Genomic DNA, 16,378 nt, shown 5'->3' with positions numbered 1-16,378 from the left:
AGATGCCTTCTGCGAGTGATTTGGGGTGGCGTCCTCCTCTGGGAGAATCCAACATTTGGGGGCTCATCCGGGACTGAGCGTTCACCCCGCTTCACTCCCAAAGTCGCCCTTGGAGGAAGAGGTAAGGTTAGTGGCGCCTTGAGTTGTCTGTGTTCTGTCTTCTGTTTTTCAGTGCGACCGGTCGGAATTCTGAAAGGGGTACCCTCTGTCTGGCAGTCGTCCCGATCCTGTAAAGGGGTCGAGACCGCAGTCGGTAGACGTACTTGGAGCACCGCAGGCTGCAACCCTGGGGGACGCCTTGGGGAGATTAGAGGGCCAGGGACACCTGGTGGCCTCTCACCTGTTTTTCCGGGAAGGTGAATCTGATGAGATAGGGTTGATTCTCGGGCGCCAAGAGTATCAACCCACCGATTCCTTTCGGTTTTTGGTCAAAAATCTGAAGAAAACAAAGAGCGGCCGCTGTGTGTCTAATCTGTGTGTGTCTCTGTTTTTTGTGTCTTTCACGTGTCTAATAATTGTTATACTGACAATGGGACAGACAGTGACGACCCCTCTTAGTCTGACGTTAGATCATTGGACAGAAGTAAGGATGAGGGCACATAATTTATCAGTAGAAGTTAAGAAAAGACCATGGCAGACTTTCTGTACCTCCAAGTGGCCCACCTTTAATGTTGGGTGGCCCCCGGAGGGGACTTTTGATCTCCCCACCTTACTAGCGGTAAAAGCTGTTGTCTTCCAGGATTTGTCTCGGGGGCGTCCGGATCAGCAACCCTACATTGTGGTCTGGCAAGAGTTAGTGGAAAATCCACCGCCCTGGGTAAAGCCCTGGGTGCAGAAGAAAATGGGCTCTCGAGTCTTAGTTGCCCAGGCTCAACCTCAGAGCAAGGAAAAAGAGACTACCAAAATTCACCCTGACACTCAAGATTTGCTCATGGTTGATGATCCCCCTCCTTACCCTCCTGCCCCTACGGCACCTCCAGCCCCGGCGCCTCCAGCCCCGGTGCCTCCAGCCCCGGCACCTCCAGCCCCAGCACCCCCGATGCCTCCAGTCTCTGCTGCCGAGGCAATGGGGCCGGCTCCGGGACCAGCCCAGGGAACTTGGCGCCGCCGAGGGGCCACATTGGACCCACTGGGTATTTTTCCCCTCCAGTCTTATGGGGCTCCCATCCTCGGAGAGGAAGGGGACCCGCCTTTCCAACCTCTGCAATGTTGGCCGTTTTCCTCTGCCGATTTATATAACTGGAAAGCTAACCACCCTCCTTTTTCAGAGGAACCGCAGAGACTGACGGGGCTGATAGAGTCCCTGATGTTTTCTCACCAGCCCACTTGGGATGATTGTCAGCAGCTTTTACAGGTGCTCTTCACCACGGAGGAGAGAGAAAGGATCCTCCTGGAGGCACGAAAGAACGTGCCTGGAGCTGATGGATGACCATCGCAACTCCCTCATGATATAGAAAGGGGGTTCCCGCTGACCAGACCCAACTGGGACTTTAATTCTCCAGAAGGTAGGGAGCGACTAACCATCTATCGCCAGGCTCTGGTGGTGGGTTTCCGCGGGGCTGCAAGGCGCCCCACCAATTTGGCCAAGGTAAGAGAGGTTAGTCAGGGAGCCACTGAGGCACCAGCAGTGTTCTTAGAGCACCTGATGGAAGCCTTCAGGCGGTGTACTCCCTTTGACCCCACTTCTGAAGAGCACAGTGCTCCAGTGGCTCTTGCTTTTATCGGACAATCAGCGCCCAACATTAGAAAGAAGCTTCAGAGATTAGAGGGCTTACAAGATTTGTCGCTGAGAGAGTTAGTGAAAGAGGCTGAAAAGGTTTATCACAAGAGAGACTGAGGAAGAGAAAGAATTGAGGAAGGAGAAGGAAAGAGAAGGTAAAGAGGAAAAGAGGGACAGGAAGCATGAGAAAAATTTAACAAGAATCTTGGCCGCAGTAGTAGAAGGAAGGGGGCGCCCGCCCTCTAGTGGCAGAACTAGCAAGGCAGGGCACCTGGGCAACCGGCCCCCTTTAGAGAAGGACCAATGTGCATATTGCAAGGAAAAGGGGCATTGGGTGAAAGAATGCACCTAAAAAGCCACCGCAGAGGCCTCCGAAAAAGGTGTTGTCACTGCTAGAAGATGAAGATTAGGGAAGACGGGGCTCGGAGCCCCTCCCCGAGCCCAGGGTAACCCTGAAGGTGGAGGGGCAACCCGTTGAGTTTCTGGTGGACACCGGTGCTCAACATTCTGTACTGACCCAAGCTAAGCGCCCCCTCTCTGGCAAAAAGTCTTGGGTGCTTGGGGCTATGGGCCAGAAACAATATGCATGGACTACCCGAAGAACAGTAGACTTAGGAGTGGGACGGGTAAACTACTCATTCCTTGTCATACCGGAATGCCCCATACCCCTGTTAGGTAGAGACATTTTGACCAAAGTAGAGGCCCAAATATCCTTCCAAGCTGAAGAAACTCAAGTGACTAATCAGGAGAAAAAACCTTTGGGCCTAAGTTTCCTGACCATAAGATTAGAAGATGAATACTGCCTTTTTAAGAAATCAGAAACCTCCTGAGTTGGCCAGGAGTGGCTTGACCAGTTCCCAGGAGCCTGGGCGGAGACAGCAGGTATGGGGCTTGCTGTAAACTGGCTTCCCGTGGTCATAGACTTGAAAGCTTCAGCCTTACCAGTGACCGTGAGACAATATCCAATGAGTAAAGAAGCCAGAGATGGAATTAGGCCCCATATCCAGAGGCTTATAGAACAGGGGATATTAGTAAAATGTAAATCCCCGTGGAACACTCCCTTGCTGCCTGTAAAGAAAGCGGGAACAGGAGACTACTGACCAGTACAAGATTTGAGGGAAGTCAATAAGAGGACACAGGACATTCACCCCACTGTGCCAAATCCTTATAATCTCTTAAGCTCCCTGGCCCTGGAAAACACCTGGTATACAGTTCTGGATTTAAAGGACGCTTTCTTTTGCCTACGCCTGCACCAGAATAGCCAACCGCTGTTTGCTTTTGAGTGGAAAGATCTCTCCACAGGAACTACTGGACAATTGACCTGGACACGTTTGCCACAAGGATTCAAGAATTTGCCTACCCTCTTCGATGAGGCTCTACATAGAGATTTGGCTTTTTACCGAGCCTCCAACCCACAGGTAACTTTGTTACAATATGTTGATGACCTATTAATAGCGGCCCCTACCTGGGAAGCCTGCCAGGAAGCTACTGGAGCCCTTCTGACTGAACTTGCTAAACTGGGGTATAGGGCATCTGCCAAAAAGGCACAGATCTGCCAACAACAAGTGACTTATTTGGGATATTCCCTGAGAGAAGGTAAAAGGTGGCTCACTGAAGCCTGAAAGCAGATTGTGACACAGATCCCGGTTCCCACTACTCCACGTCAGGTTCGTGAGTTTCTGGGGATGGCAGGATTTTGTAGACTGTGGATACCCAGATGTGCTACCTTAGCCGCCCCTCTGTATCCCCTAACCAAAGGGGCAGCCCCGTTTGTTTGGGGATCTGAACAACAGCAGGCCTTTGATGATATTAAGAAGGCCCTCCTTTCGGCACCCGCTCTGGCATTGCCAGACGTGACTAAGCCGTTTGTCCTTTTCGTGGATGAACGGAGCGGAGTGGCTCGTGGAGTGTTGACCCAACAATGGGGACCTTGGAAGAGACCTGTCACCTATCTGTCAAAGAAATTAGACCCAGTAAGTAGTGGATGGCCCGCCTGTTTGAGAGTAGTGGCGGCTGTGGCCCTCTTAGTTAAGGATTCTGACAAACTTACGCTGGGACAGAAACTCACTGTGGTTGCTCCACATGTGCTGGAAAGCGTAATTCGGCAACCACCTGAAAGATGGAGGTCAAACGCCAGAATGACTCACTACCAAACCTTGCTCCTGGATCGTGTGGAATTTGCCCCACCCGCCATCCTAAACCCGGCTACTCTGCTCCCCGATTTGGGAAAAGAAGTGCTCCATACCTGCCAGGAAATTCTGGTTGAGGAGACGGGGACCCGCCGGGATTTACGAGATCAGCCCTTAGAAGGACCGGGACTCCTGACTTGGTACACGGATGGGAGCAGTTACATCATGGGAGGTAAGAGGATGGTGGGAGCTGTAGTGGTAGATGATGACCAGATCGTGTGGGCCAGCGGATTCCCAACGGGCACTTCTGCACAGAGAGCAGAACTTGTCGCCCTGACCCAGGCTCTAAGGATGGCGGAAGGTAAGAGACTTAACGTCTACACTGACAGCCGATACGTTTTTGCCACCGCTCATATACACAGGGCTATTTATAGACAGAGAGGGCTGTTAACTTCTGCTGGAAAAGATGTTAAAAACAAACAAGAAATTTTAGATTTGTTGGAAGCCATCCATAGGCCTAGGGAAGTGGCAATAATACATTGCCCTGGGCATCAGAAAAATGACTCTCCAGTAGCTCAAGGAAATCAGAGGGCGGACCAAGCCGTGAAACAAGCAGCCCAGGGAATGAACATCTTACCCCTCCAGGTATACCCAGAAGCCACATGTATTAAGAGCTTCCAGTATACACCCGAGGATCTCGCTCGAATGGACAAGCTGGGGTTCCAAAAATCCTCACCCCTTGGAACATATGAGTCAGGAGATGGGAAAAATATTCTGCCCCAGAAAGAGGCAGGAGAATACTTAAAGCAACTACATCAGTTGACGCACTTGGGGGCCAAGAACCTAAAAACCCTGGCTCGAAACTCCCCTTATCACATCATTGGTTTGGGAGAAATGGCAGACGAGGTGGTGAGAAATTGCGTTCCTTGCCAATTGGTAAATGTGAATAAACGTCAAGTAATATGTGGAAAAAGGCTTCACGGAGATCGACCGGGAGCTTACTGGGAAGTTGACTTCACTGAAATTAAGCCTGCTAAGTATGGACATAAGTACCTCCTAGTCTTCTTGGATACCTTTTCAGGATGGGCAGAAGCTTTCCCTACCAAGACCAAGACGGCTCAGACGGTGTCCAAGAAGATTCTTGAAGAGATATTTCCTAGGTTCGGAATTCCAAAGGTAATCGGCTCCGACAATGGTCCTGCCTTTGTTGCCCAGGTAAGTCAGGGATTGGCCAAGATTCTGGGGACAGATTGGAAATTGCATCGTGCATACAGGCCCCAGAGCTCAGGACAGGTAGAAAGGATGAATAGAACTCTAAAAGAGACCTTGACTAAATTATCCATAGAGACTGGTTTATGTGATTGGTTAGTCCTCCTTCCCTCCACTTTATTTAGAGTTAGAAACAACCCCGGTCGTTTTGGACTAACACCCTTTGAGATAATGTTTGGAGCCCCGGCTCCACTCAAATTGGTTCACCTCAATACATCCCCTGAATGTGTAACTAATAAGTTTCTGCTTGAAAGGTTATGGGCCCTAGAAGTTGTGCAGAGAGAAGTGTGGGCCTCCATCCGGGAAGCCTGTCGGCCAGAGGACTTCTCAATACCTCATCAGTTCCAGGTGGGAGACTCTGTCTACGTGAGACGACACCAAACGGGAAATCTTGGGCCCCAGTGGAAAGGACCCTTCATTGTCCTCCTGACTACTCCCACAGCCGTGAAAGTGGATGGCATCTCCTCCTGGGTACACGCTTCACATCTGAAGAAAGCGCCCCAGCCGGACCCGGATTGGCGAGTAACTCGGACGGATAACCCCCTTAAACTTCGTTTGTGTAAAAAGAACTATGTTATTGATTATTCTGATGCTTCTGCTACCCCCAACCCACCAGAACCCTAACCCCCATGAACCCAGGTTGTTGACATGGCAGGTCTACTCCCAGACAGGAGAGGCAGTATGGTCTGTTTCTAAGGTGGCCCCCCTTAAAACCTGGTGGCCGTCCCTGCACCCCGATATCTGCGCCTTAGTTGCTGGAGTAGAGGACTGGGATATACCCGAGCTTAGCTGGATGCAGGCAGTAGAATCCGTTGGAGCCTTCCCAGCCGACCCCAGAGCCAGAGGAGCTTAGGGGGTTTTGGGTGCAGAGATTTGGCCACACGCCGGCAGATGAAAACCACCACTTTCTATGTCTGCCCCCATGACGGACGAACCTACCAACAAGCCCAACAGTGTGGGAGCTTGAAGTCCTTCTATTGTAACTCTTGGGGATGTGAGACTACAGGTGATGTTTATTGGAACCCCATGTCTAGTTGGGACCTCCTTAAAGTAGTCCGGAACCGCACATCCTCCAACTGCGAACACACAGGGCTATGCAACCCCTTAAATATCACGTTCAGTGATAAAGGACGCCAGTACGATGGGTGGATCACTGGACAACAGTGGGGACTTAGATATTATAAATCTGGATATGACAAAGGCCTCATATTTACTATCAGACTTAAAGTTGAGACCCTTCCGGCTGCCCCAATAGGACCTAATACTGTCCTAAGAGATCAGCTGCGTCTCCCAACCCCGACCCCGAAGCAAACTCTAGTTCCACCAGTAGACTCTGCCACCATTTCCGCCATACCCACCCCTGGCCAAGTAGCCCCCTTCCCCGGCACCGGACAACACCCCCTCAACCTTCTCGAGGGGGCTTTCCGGGTTTTAAATACCACCAACCGTAATACTACCGAATCCTGTTGGTTATGTTTTTCCTCCGGACCTCCTTATTATGAAGGATTGGGGTTGTCAGGCAACTTTAACAATACAACCAGTCATGAGATCTGTAGTTGGGGCAGCCACAAGAAGCTGACTCTGACCGAAGTGACTGGAAAAGGGAAATGCCTAGGCACGGTTCCCCCCACTCATAAGAATTTGTGTAATGAGACCTTACCCGTAGCTTCCTCAGGTGAAAACAGGTATCTAGTCCCTCCTCCAGAGGGGTGGTGGGCCTGTAATACTGGACTGACCCCGTGTGTCTCCACCTCCACCTTCAATTTCTCTCGCGATTTCTGTATTATGGTCCAGTTAATGCCTAGGCTGATGTATCATGATGACTTCTCATTTGTAATGGAATTTGAACCCAGGCAGAGATATAGAAGACAGCCAGTCTCGCTGACTTTAGCCGTGTTGTTGGGAGTGGGAGTTGCAGCTGGAGTAGGAACAGGGACAGCCGCTATTATCCAAGGGAACCAACATTACAAGGGACTGAGGGCAGCTATCGATGAAGATTTGAGGACTATAGAGCAATCCATTACTAAACTTGAAGAATCCCTAACTTCCCTTTCTGAAGTAGTGCTGCAGAACAGATGAGGACTAGATCTACTGTTTTTGAAAGAAGGAGGATTGTGTGCAGCCTTGAAAGAAGAATGCTGCTTTTATGCAGACCATTCCGGAATAGTAAGAGATTCAATGTCCAAACTTAGAGAGAGACTAGATCAAAGGAAGAGAGAGCGAGAAGCCGGCCAAGGTCTATTTGAGTCCTGGTTTACTCAATCCCCATTGATATCCACCCTGGCAGGACCCTTGCTTATTTTTATACTACTTCTCACTTTGGGTCCCTGTATCATAAACCGGTTAATAGCCTTTGTTAGAGAAAGAGTGAGTGCTGTTCAGGTACTAATGCTGAGACAGCAGTATCATTCACTCACACAGCAAGAAAAAACAAACATTCCATGATTGGAATGGTCAAAAAGAAAGTGGGGAAATGTAGAATCTAAGCATTAGTGAGAATAGTAAATTAGCATAAGCACAGCCATCTTAAGGGCCTAGAAGCAGTTTTCTGAGGTTGTGACTTAAAAAAAAAGAAAAAAAACTTGAACTGGGTAAGGCCTTGGAAAACAAGTCAATCATGAACACTGGGATGGGGGCAGCTGTGGCCTTTGGTCAGCTAACCTTGGTCAGTTAATCCTACATACCAAGCTTATCGTGCAGAACCTCCCTAACAATTGAGGAGTGGTCTTACCTTGCTCTCGCTAAACCCCAAGATGTATGTCTTGCAAAGATAATGTGCAGCTGTGGAAAATTACTATGAGTTAAGTGTTTTGAAAATGCTATATAAACCTCTGCCTTTGAGTACTCGGGGTCCTTGTTGAGACCCACTGTGCCAGGCTGACACTTGGACCCCAGCTAGCTGGTTCCTGAATAAATTCCTCTTGCTTGTTGCATCAAGAGATGCCTTCTGCGAGTGATTTGGGGTGGCATCCTCCTCTGGGAGAATCCAACAGCATTAATGCTAATTTAAGTTGAACTGAAATGGACATGTCCTTATGGTTATCAGCTGCCTAAGTTTACCTAAAGTCATTTAAGTTGACGTTATCTGCTAAATCTTTCAAGGATAAAATGTTTAGAGGCTTGACTTTGTCTAATATTCAGTAAATGTTTTGTAGGTAATCTAGCATAGTTGTTAAGAATGAGTAAACTAAACATTAGCAAGTGAACTTCTTAATAATAATTGTGTGTTACAGTATGTATAACTACCAACAGCCTGAGCATCTTTGTGGTAACCTAAAACCTTGAAGTTTTGCTAAGTTAAGAAGATATACTTTGTGCTTAGTGAGAGATTGTGCTGTAAAGCTCATGGTTACAGAAATTGTACAATGTTCATAAATTTGTCAATCTAAAGAATGCTACTGTAACAGTTTACAATAGCCTACTTCTCAGTGTTCACTGAAAATTAAGGTTCCTAATGGTTTTAAGTTCTAATTGAAACTACTTAAAGCAATAAGGAAAACATTTCTCTATGCTAAAAGATGTATGTTTTAATAAAAGAAGGTATAAGGAATGGAAATTCATTTTGCATGCTAAAGAATGTGTCTTTTGATAAAAGAAAGTAACTTTGTTCTAAAGTACAGCTGTTTATTTAAAGAGGGAAAACTGAATGTAAAAGGAAGTTGTAGAAAGTTTGTGGGAGAATTGATATGGTCATACTATATAAAATTAAAGAGTCTTGATATCAAGTACACAGAAAAATTATAATTTTGTTTTCAGTTAAAAAGACAAAGTTTTATTAACTGTTAGTCTGCTCTTAATATTGAAAGATTGCAAAGGGTTCTCTAATTGTTTTATCAAAGCAGTTCCTCATACTTAAAGTCTCAATGAGTTGTCTGAGTATTTAAGAAAATGAGATCTTAATATTAAAAGGACTAAAAGCTAAACTATGCTAACAACTGTGTAACCTTCTTTATTTGCCTTTGAGGTATTTTGTTATCATTCTGGTTAAATGGATAAGTATTGCTTCATGGAAACCTATAATCTTATTTAAGCAAGTGCAAAAAAAATGCAAAAAGGTTCTTTTACCTCTAGTTAACTCTGATATTTTCCAGAGGGCCCCTGAAACATGTCAGAGGAAAATTTTCTCATTGGAGAAAGTATTTGGCTAATTTGGCTTATTTATCTAATATATAATTACCTGCTTAATTACCTGAAAAGCACTGTCAAAGGAAATGATGCTAAACTTTGTTACTGAATGTTTTGTGTTACAGAAATATCCAAATTTCCTTATGTCAACTGTCTTACAGTAAGCTCTCATCAGATCTTTAACCATTGTCATTTGTAAGTCTTTTGTCATTTATAGTCACTGCTTTATTACTCCTAAACTAGTAAAGAACTAGATTTCAGCAGAACAGCTATTAGTTACATAAGATTAAGTAAACTAAGGGATATGATTTTGTGACCTTTTGTTTCAAATGTTGCTGATAAAGTGTTTAAAGCTTTTTCTCTTAAGCTGACTGACAACAGTTTTGTAAATGACAATACCTTTATAAGCAGAATTGAAACATTAATCTTTCTCTTTACGTGACCCCTCAGGAATTTAAAGCTTTCAATATTTTTCTATTTCATGGCAGTATGTTTATTTGCATAAGTTCAGTAAGAATCTGCTTTCCTTATAAGAGGACCAATTAAAAACACAGGTTATATTACCAAGGCTTTGACTGGAATGTCATACCTGAGAGACACGTGCATGAACTCAGATATGAAAAGCTTTAAGGAATTAAGGTTGATTTTATAGAGCCAACAAAGCCCCTTGGAAGAACTGGCCTGGTACCTTGCTTACAGGATTCCCAGCAGCCTTACCAGGTGAGTAAGAAAGGTTACTTCCTGGCAGGTGCAGGAACCTCAGGATGTCTTGGGGACCTCGAAAAGAGAGGAATTCACCCAAATCTACAGGTACTGCAAAACCTGATGGCAAGTCTGGCTTGGCTGCCTGGCCTCAAGAGGCCTTTAAAAGTTCAACCTGAAATTCCTTATAAAAAGTTCCAGCAAAGCATATTTAAAAGAGCCTGTGTAATCAATTGCTCTTCTTGCTGCATTAATGCAAATAATTAAACCAAGTGTTAATTATTTTCTTAACCTAGTTACTTCTAATAATAGAAATGAAACCTGGAATAAAAGTGCCCATCTTCTGAGGCCCTCTTGAATGACAACTGATAGAGACCTAACTGCACGCTTTAATGCACCCCTTCTTAGCATGAAGCAGCCAGAGTGGTCATCGCCCCCTTTCCCTAGCGGCAGCTAGAGTCTCTATCTGTAGAGAGGGGAATGAGTCAGGGACCATAGATGTGGTCAGAGTAGAGTGAGAACCTCCAGAGGGGGGCAGGATATTTGCAGTCAGAGCAATGTAACTACATGCAAGGAAACCCCAGCAGTCCCCAGAGAGACAGTGTATCTGCTTCCCCCCGAAAATGCATGGTGGGCCTGTTCCAGCAGTCTTGCTCCCTGCGTGCACTCCCAAGTCCTTAACTCCCTGAAAGAAGGCTTCTGTATACTTGTGCAGTTGATCCCCAAACTAGCATACCATTTGGGAGAAGAAATACTTAACAGGTTAGGCTCTGCTAACCCCCAAGTAAAAGACAGCCTAATACAACCTTAACTCTAGCTGCGCTCTTAAGACTGGGGTTAGTGGGGGCAGGAACCGGAATATCCTCACTCATCATCCAGGACAAAAACTATGGATCCCTTAGGGCAGCAATTGACCTAGACATAGAAAAAATTGAAAAATCAATTTCTCATTTACAGGAATCCCTTGTCAGAAGTAGTGCTCCAAAACAGAAAGAGATTAGATTTATTATTCATGCAGCAGGAAGGACTGTGTGCAGCCTTAGGGGAAGAATGTTGCTTCTATGTTGATCACTAGTGAGTCATAAAAGAATCTATGGCCCTCATAAGTGAAGTGCTGCAGAAATAAAAGCTAGAAAGAGAGCAATCTCAGTCCTGGAACGAGTCTCTGTTCAACTGGTCTCCCTGGTTAACTACCCTCATCTCGGCCGTGGCCAGACCCCTCGCCATCCTACTCCTGTTACTAACCCTTGGGCTCTGTATCATCAACAGTCTAGTCCAGTTTGTCAAGGACCGTGTGGGGGCCATCCAGCTAACAGTCGTCCGTGCTCAATACAAGCCCCTAGTAACAGAAGAAAGCCAAATAGCAATGCAGCCAGTCCCATGATTGGGCCCATAAGCAGCATGACAAGGGGGGAATGAAAGAGCAAACCGGGACCGACTCCATTTTGTTCTGAGTCCTCCATCTTGAGTAACTATGTCCCCGACATGACCCTCTTCTAGGAAAGTTCCCACACCTGGGAAAGTTCCCATGCAAATCTCCCTGGCCAATCATCCAAGACCCACAACCTCCCTGGCCAATCAGGTAGAGCCACAACCATCACCCCACCAACTGTCCCTAGACCCCTATAAAACCTTTGTGCTTTTGAAACTCACGCTCTCTCTCTCCAGCGTCTTGCCACTGCATCTGTGCAGATAGGAGACTGAGCTTGAGCTAGCTCGAATAAAGGCTCTTTGCTTTTGCATTGGACTCGGCTCCCTAGCAGTCTTTGGGGATCATTAATTCTGGGCATAACACAAGCTATGTCAGACCCAGAAGTCCCATGGACTACTACAATATGGAACTGAATTTCTAAATCCTTTTGGTGGACATCTATTCTACTTATTGGGCTCATCATTCTCCTTATATTAATATTAACCCCTGTTTACTTAATCTAATAACATGATTTATTCTATCTCACCTAGAAGCCCTAATACTACAGATGGTGATAGCAATAGGACCCAGGATGGAAACTCCCATCTTCCAAGGCCCTCCCAACCAACCACTGATGGAGACATAGCTGCACCCCTTACTGCACCCCTTCTCAGCATGAAGCAGCCAGAGCGGTCATTGCCCCCTTTCACTAGCAACAGCTAGGGTCTCTATCTGTAGAGGGGGGAATGAGACAGGGACCACGGGTGTAGTCAGAGTAGGTGAGGGCCTCTGGAAAAAGCAAGGCAGGGTATTACAGTCAGAGCAATGTAACTACAAGCAAGGAAAACCCCTACCAAAACTCTATGTTGAACATTAAGCTCTGGAGTCATTCTTCAGTGAGATCAGTTAATATTTCCCAGATAAAGAAGAGTAGCACATTTTTATTATGCTAATCATTTGTAATTGTTGGGTCCATGTAATTGACCTCCAAATAACTGGGAGACACGTGGATGCAAAAGCAAGAGCATTTATTGGGTAGCCAGCATGCTGGGGTCTCGCACGCGCAGGTGGAGACCCCAAAGTACAAGTTCATTCTTATTTTATACACAGAAATGAGGCTGTTCACAGAGCGGACTGTGCGCAGAGCAGGCCATGCTCAGAGCAGGGCATGTGTAAAGCGGGCCATGCATAGAGTGGGACGTGTGCAGAGCGGGTTGTGCGCAAAACGGGCTGTGTGCAGAATGGGCCGTGTGCAAAATGGGCTGTGCGCAGAGTGGGCTGTGCGCAAAATGGGCTGTGCATGGAGCAAGCCGTGACCTGTTTCTCACAAAACGAAGTCATTAAAAAAAACGGAGTAGCTTATGCCCAGACTCTTTAGTCAGGACTCTTCATTCCCCCCTTGAGTTTTGTTTTATTTCAAATCTTTGAAGTAACAGAATAGGGTCTTCCTTATTTGAGGGCCTGTACTGAGATCTAAGGACCATGAGTTGGACAGTGGAGATCCATTTCTGTACAAATTTGAGGAAGGCATTGATAAGGCAGGGGCCACATGTAAGAGCTAGTATCAGAAGTAAGAGGGGGCCTGCTACTGCTGATAATAAAGTTGTTAGCCAAGGGGACCAACTGAAAAGGCTTTCATACCAGTTTTGGGTGGCTGCTCTATTTCTCTGCCGGTTTTGAATTCTAGTTTTTAGTTCAGTCAAAGAATTTTGAATAACACCTGAGTGATTGGTATAGAAGCAACACTGTTCTCCTAAGGCTACACATGGTCCTCCTTGTTGCAAGACAGTAAGTCAAGTCCTCTTCTATTTTGTAGTACAACCTCTGCTAGGGAGGACAAAGACTCTTCTAGCCAGGCTAAAGTAAGTTCTACTGTTTGGAAATCGTGGTCTGCTTTGTAATTTTTACCTTGGAGGACTAGAGATGCTATGCCTGTACCAGCACCGGCCAGCCCAGCCCCCAAAATGGCACAGACTACTATGGTGGAAATAATTTCTCATTTTTGCCTGCTTAGACTCCTTTGACTTAGGGAATAGCTATCAATTATTTCCTCTTCACCATGCACTACTACCCAGGGGATGAGTTGCATGAGAATGCAGACATCATCATGAGTTCTAAGGGTGTCAGCATGGATACAAGCAGTTATTCCCATTTTACAGGCCCACCAAGTGTTGGGAGGGGCTATTAGGTATGATTGGATCTCAGAATTAACATTTAGGGTCTGGCTACATAAGTGAGGGTAAGGAGGCAGTTGGTTGGTGGCAACACAAAAGCCCTTGCCCTGTGAGGGCTTGTAGGGTAACTCAAGAAGCATGCTCAAAATTCCCTTGGGACCACTGGCATTTGGAGGAGTCAGGCTCAGTAGAGAAACTGGCTACTAGAGCAATGCTTTCATAGAAAGGGGTCTAGAGTCTAGGCAAAGCCAGCAGGATCGGGTTACTTCTGGTTTGGAGATATTTAATACCTGATAAGTGGCCTCTACTAGGTGGAAGAGACTGGGTCTGGTTAGGGATGAGGAGAAGGTTAAGTGGCATAGCTTTGAATCTGACCTTGGATCTGTCCTAGGCAAAGGGTAGGTAGGTCCTGCAGTAGATTTCTGAAGTTCCTCCGGGAGTGGAGGAGGAGGCACTGGGTTCAGTCCCCAAATGACTGGTGGTTTATTTAAGAGTGGGGCCTCCCGGAGCATAATTGTAAAAAAGAGCTCCGGGGTCTGCTCCCTCTGCATAAAAGTGAAGGCCCTACATCCTCCCTGATTTCCATTCTTCCCACTTAGTTTTTCCTAAAGAGGTGAGGTGAATGCGGATCGGGTTACAGTCTGGGTTACTCCAGCAGGTAGGCCCCTTAGATTGGCTAACTTGTATCCAATCACCTTGTACGGAGGGTTTCCAATCTATCTTTCCCATAGACTCCCAGCCCTGGACAACACAGAAGAAGTGTTCTGGGCCCCCACATTTAGCCTGCTGAGACTGACTTCAGCTATGTCCAGGACAGACATAGAAATTGTGTTGATGTGTCAGGTCTCGGTACCCTGGGGTCCTACACCCTATTCCTTGGGCTTGGCGTGGGTACTTGGGGTCCCCTCTTAAGCCCCAGTTTGTCCCAAACAACTTACAAACCTCGAAGTACAGATAGCTGAACCATGACTTAGGGTGTCTTTCTTGTTCTGTAGACTTGATAATGTCTCCAGTCTCGGACTTGATGATGATCCACTCAAGTCTCCTTGGGAAGTGAGGACTTCCGGCCACTGCTGCAACCATTAGTTCCAGGGTTAAAGCCCGGAGAACTAGAAGCAGCCACATGTCAGGTAATTTTTACTCTCAGAGGGTCAGTCGGATGGGCTCGAATTGTCCATGTAGACTCTTGATCTCTAGGAGCGGCCTTGACCTGAGTGTGCTGGATCCATGCTGCTATCCCATCAACTTTGATCACCATGGGAGTTGCTAGGATGATTGTGTGAGGTACTTTCCAACACGGATCTAAGGTTTCTTTTTTATGCCTTTTGATCAGTACCAAGTCTCCACGTTGGAAATTGTGGGGCTCTGGGGGAGGCTTGTAGTACACTGCCTGTAAGTACTGATGTAAAGCTTCTTGGACCTGAAACAAAACTTGTTTTCATCTTTTTGCTCAGCTAACAGATCAGCTTGCAAGTTGGAAAGAATCGGGGGAGGCCTGCCAAATAGAATTTCAAACGTCGTCATGCCTAGTCTATAGGGAATGTTCCTGACCTTGAACAGAACGAAGGGGAGGAGAGTCACCCAGTCACTGCCAGTTTCTAGGGTTAATTTGGTTAAAGTCTCCTTAATGGTCTGATTCATCCTTTCTACTTGACCTGAGCTTTGGGAATGATATGCACAGTGTTAGCTTCCAACTAATCCCCAATAAATGGCTCAGCCCTTGTGTTACCTGAGAGACGAAAGCTGGTCCGTTGTCTGACCCAATAAAAGCAGGAAGGCCATACCTTGGAATAATGTCTTCCAGAAATTTCTTGGCAACTACTACAGCAGTTTCTCTTTTGGTTGGAAAAGCTTCTACCCATCTGGAAAAGGTATCTACAAATACTAGCAAATACTTGTAACTATATTTTCCTGGTTTGACCTTGGTAAAGTCTACTTCCCAATAGGCTCCAGGTCTTGTACCTCTTTCTTGGACCCCCTTTTCGGTGGTTCCTCCCTTTGTGTTGACCAACTGGCAAACTTTACACTGAGCGACTACCTGATTGACTAATAATCGGAGGCCATGGACCCAGAGATGGGAGCTCCGGAGCAGTTCTGTCATTTTACGCTCTCCCAGGTGTGTGACCTGATAAATGTGTGAGACTAGTTGGGCAGCTAGGAGGGAGGGTAGAATGTAGTCTCCTCTTGGGTCCTGATACCATTGTCCATCTTTATGAGCATAATGTGGTCCCCGCTTCTGGATCTCAGACAGATCTTTCTAAGTGCACTCTGGTACTTCCGGTAAGATGGGAGAAATAGCAGTTGGGGGGGGTTTGGCTGCTACCAGGGCCTTGGATGCCTCTGCTAGGGTGGCTTCCTTGGCTGCCAAGTCTGCTTTATTATTTCCTTGAGCCACTTGCCCTTCACCTTTTTGGTGCCCAGGACAATGTATAATAGCAATCGCCTGGGGAAGCCAAATGGCCTGTAGCAAGTCTAGGATCTCTTGCTTGTTTCTGATAGTTTTTCCCTCAGCTGTTATTAGTCCTCTTTCTTTGTAAATGGCCCAGTGTACGTGGGCTGTGGCAAAGGCATACCTGCTGTCAGTATATATGTTTAGCCACTTACCTTTTGCCAATTGAAGAGCTTTGGTGAGGGCTATCAGTTCTGCTTTCTGAGCTGATGTTCCTGAGGGTAAGGGGGATCCCCATATGACTTCCATCTCTGTAGTCACTGCTGCCCCTGCATATCTCACCCCATCTTTGATGAAGCTGCTTCCATCCGTGAACCAAGTAGTATTGGGATCCAACAAGGGAACATCTCCCAGATTGGGGCGTGTTCCCTGTAGGTGGCTGAGGATCTCCTTGCACTC

The 16,378-nt window shown here is 46.6% G+C and overlaps 1 protein-coding gene across 1 annotated transcript in view; it reads left to right on the top strand.

Annotated features, from left to right (window-relative positions):
- Positions 1–5,910, top strand: part of LOC118929312 (uncharacterized) — an 82,759-nt gene extending 76,849 nt beyond the window's left edge. Inside the window, 1 exon segment of the mRNA XM_057505362.1 lies at positions 4,495–5,910. Coding sequence (XP_057361345.1) covers positions 4,495–4,520 — 26 coding nt within the window. The 3' untranslated portion in view covers positions 4,521–5,910.
- The last annotated feature ends 10,468 nt before the right edge of the window (positions 5,911–16,378 follow it).

This window comes from Manis pentadactyla, chromosome 8 (genome assembly GCF_030020395.1).
Source record: "Manis pentadactyla isolate mManPen7 chromosome 8, mManPen7.hap1, whole genome shotgun sequence".
Lineage (NCBI taxonomy): Eukaryota > Metazoa > Chordata > Mammalia > Pholidota > Manidae > Manis > Manis pentadactyla.
This window is presented reverse-complemented; position numbering and strand designations above follow the sequence as displayed.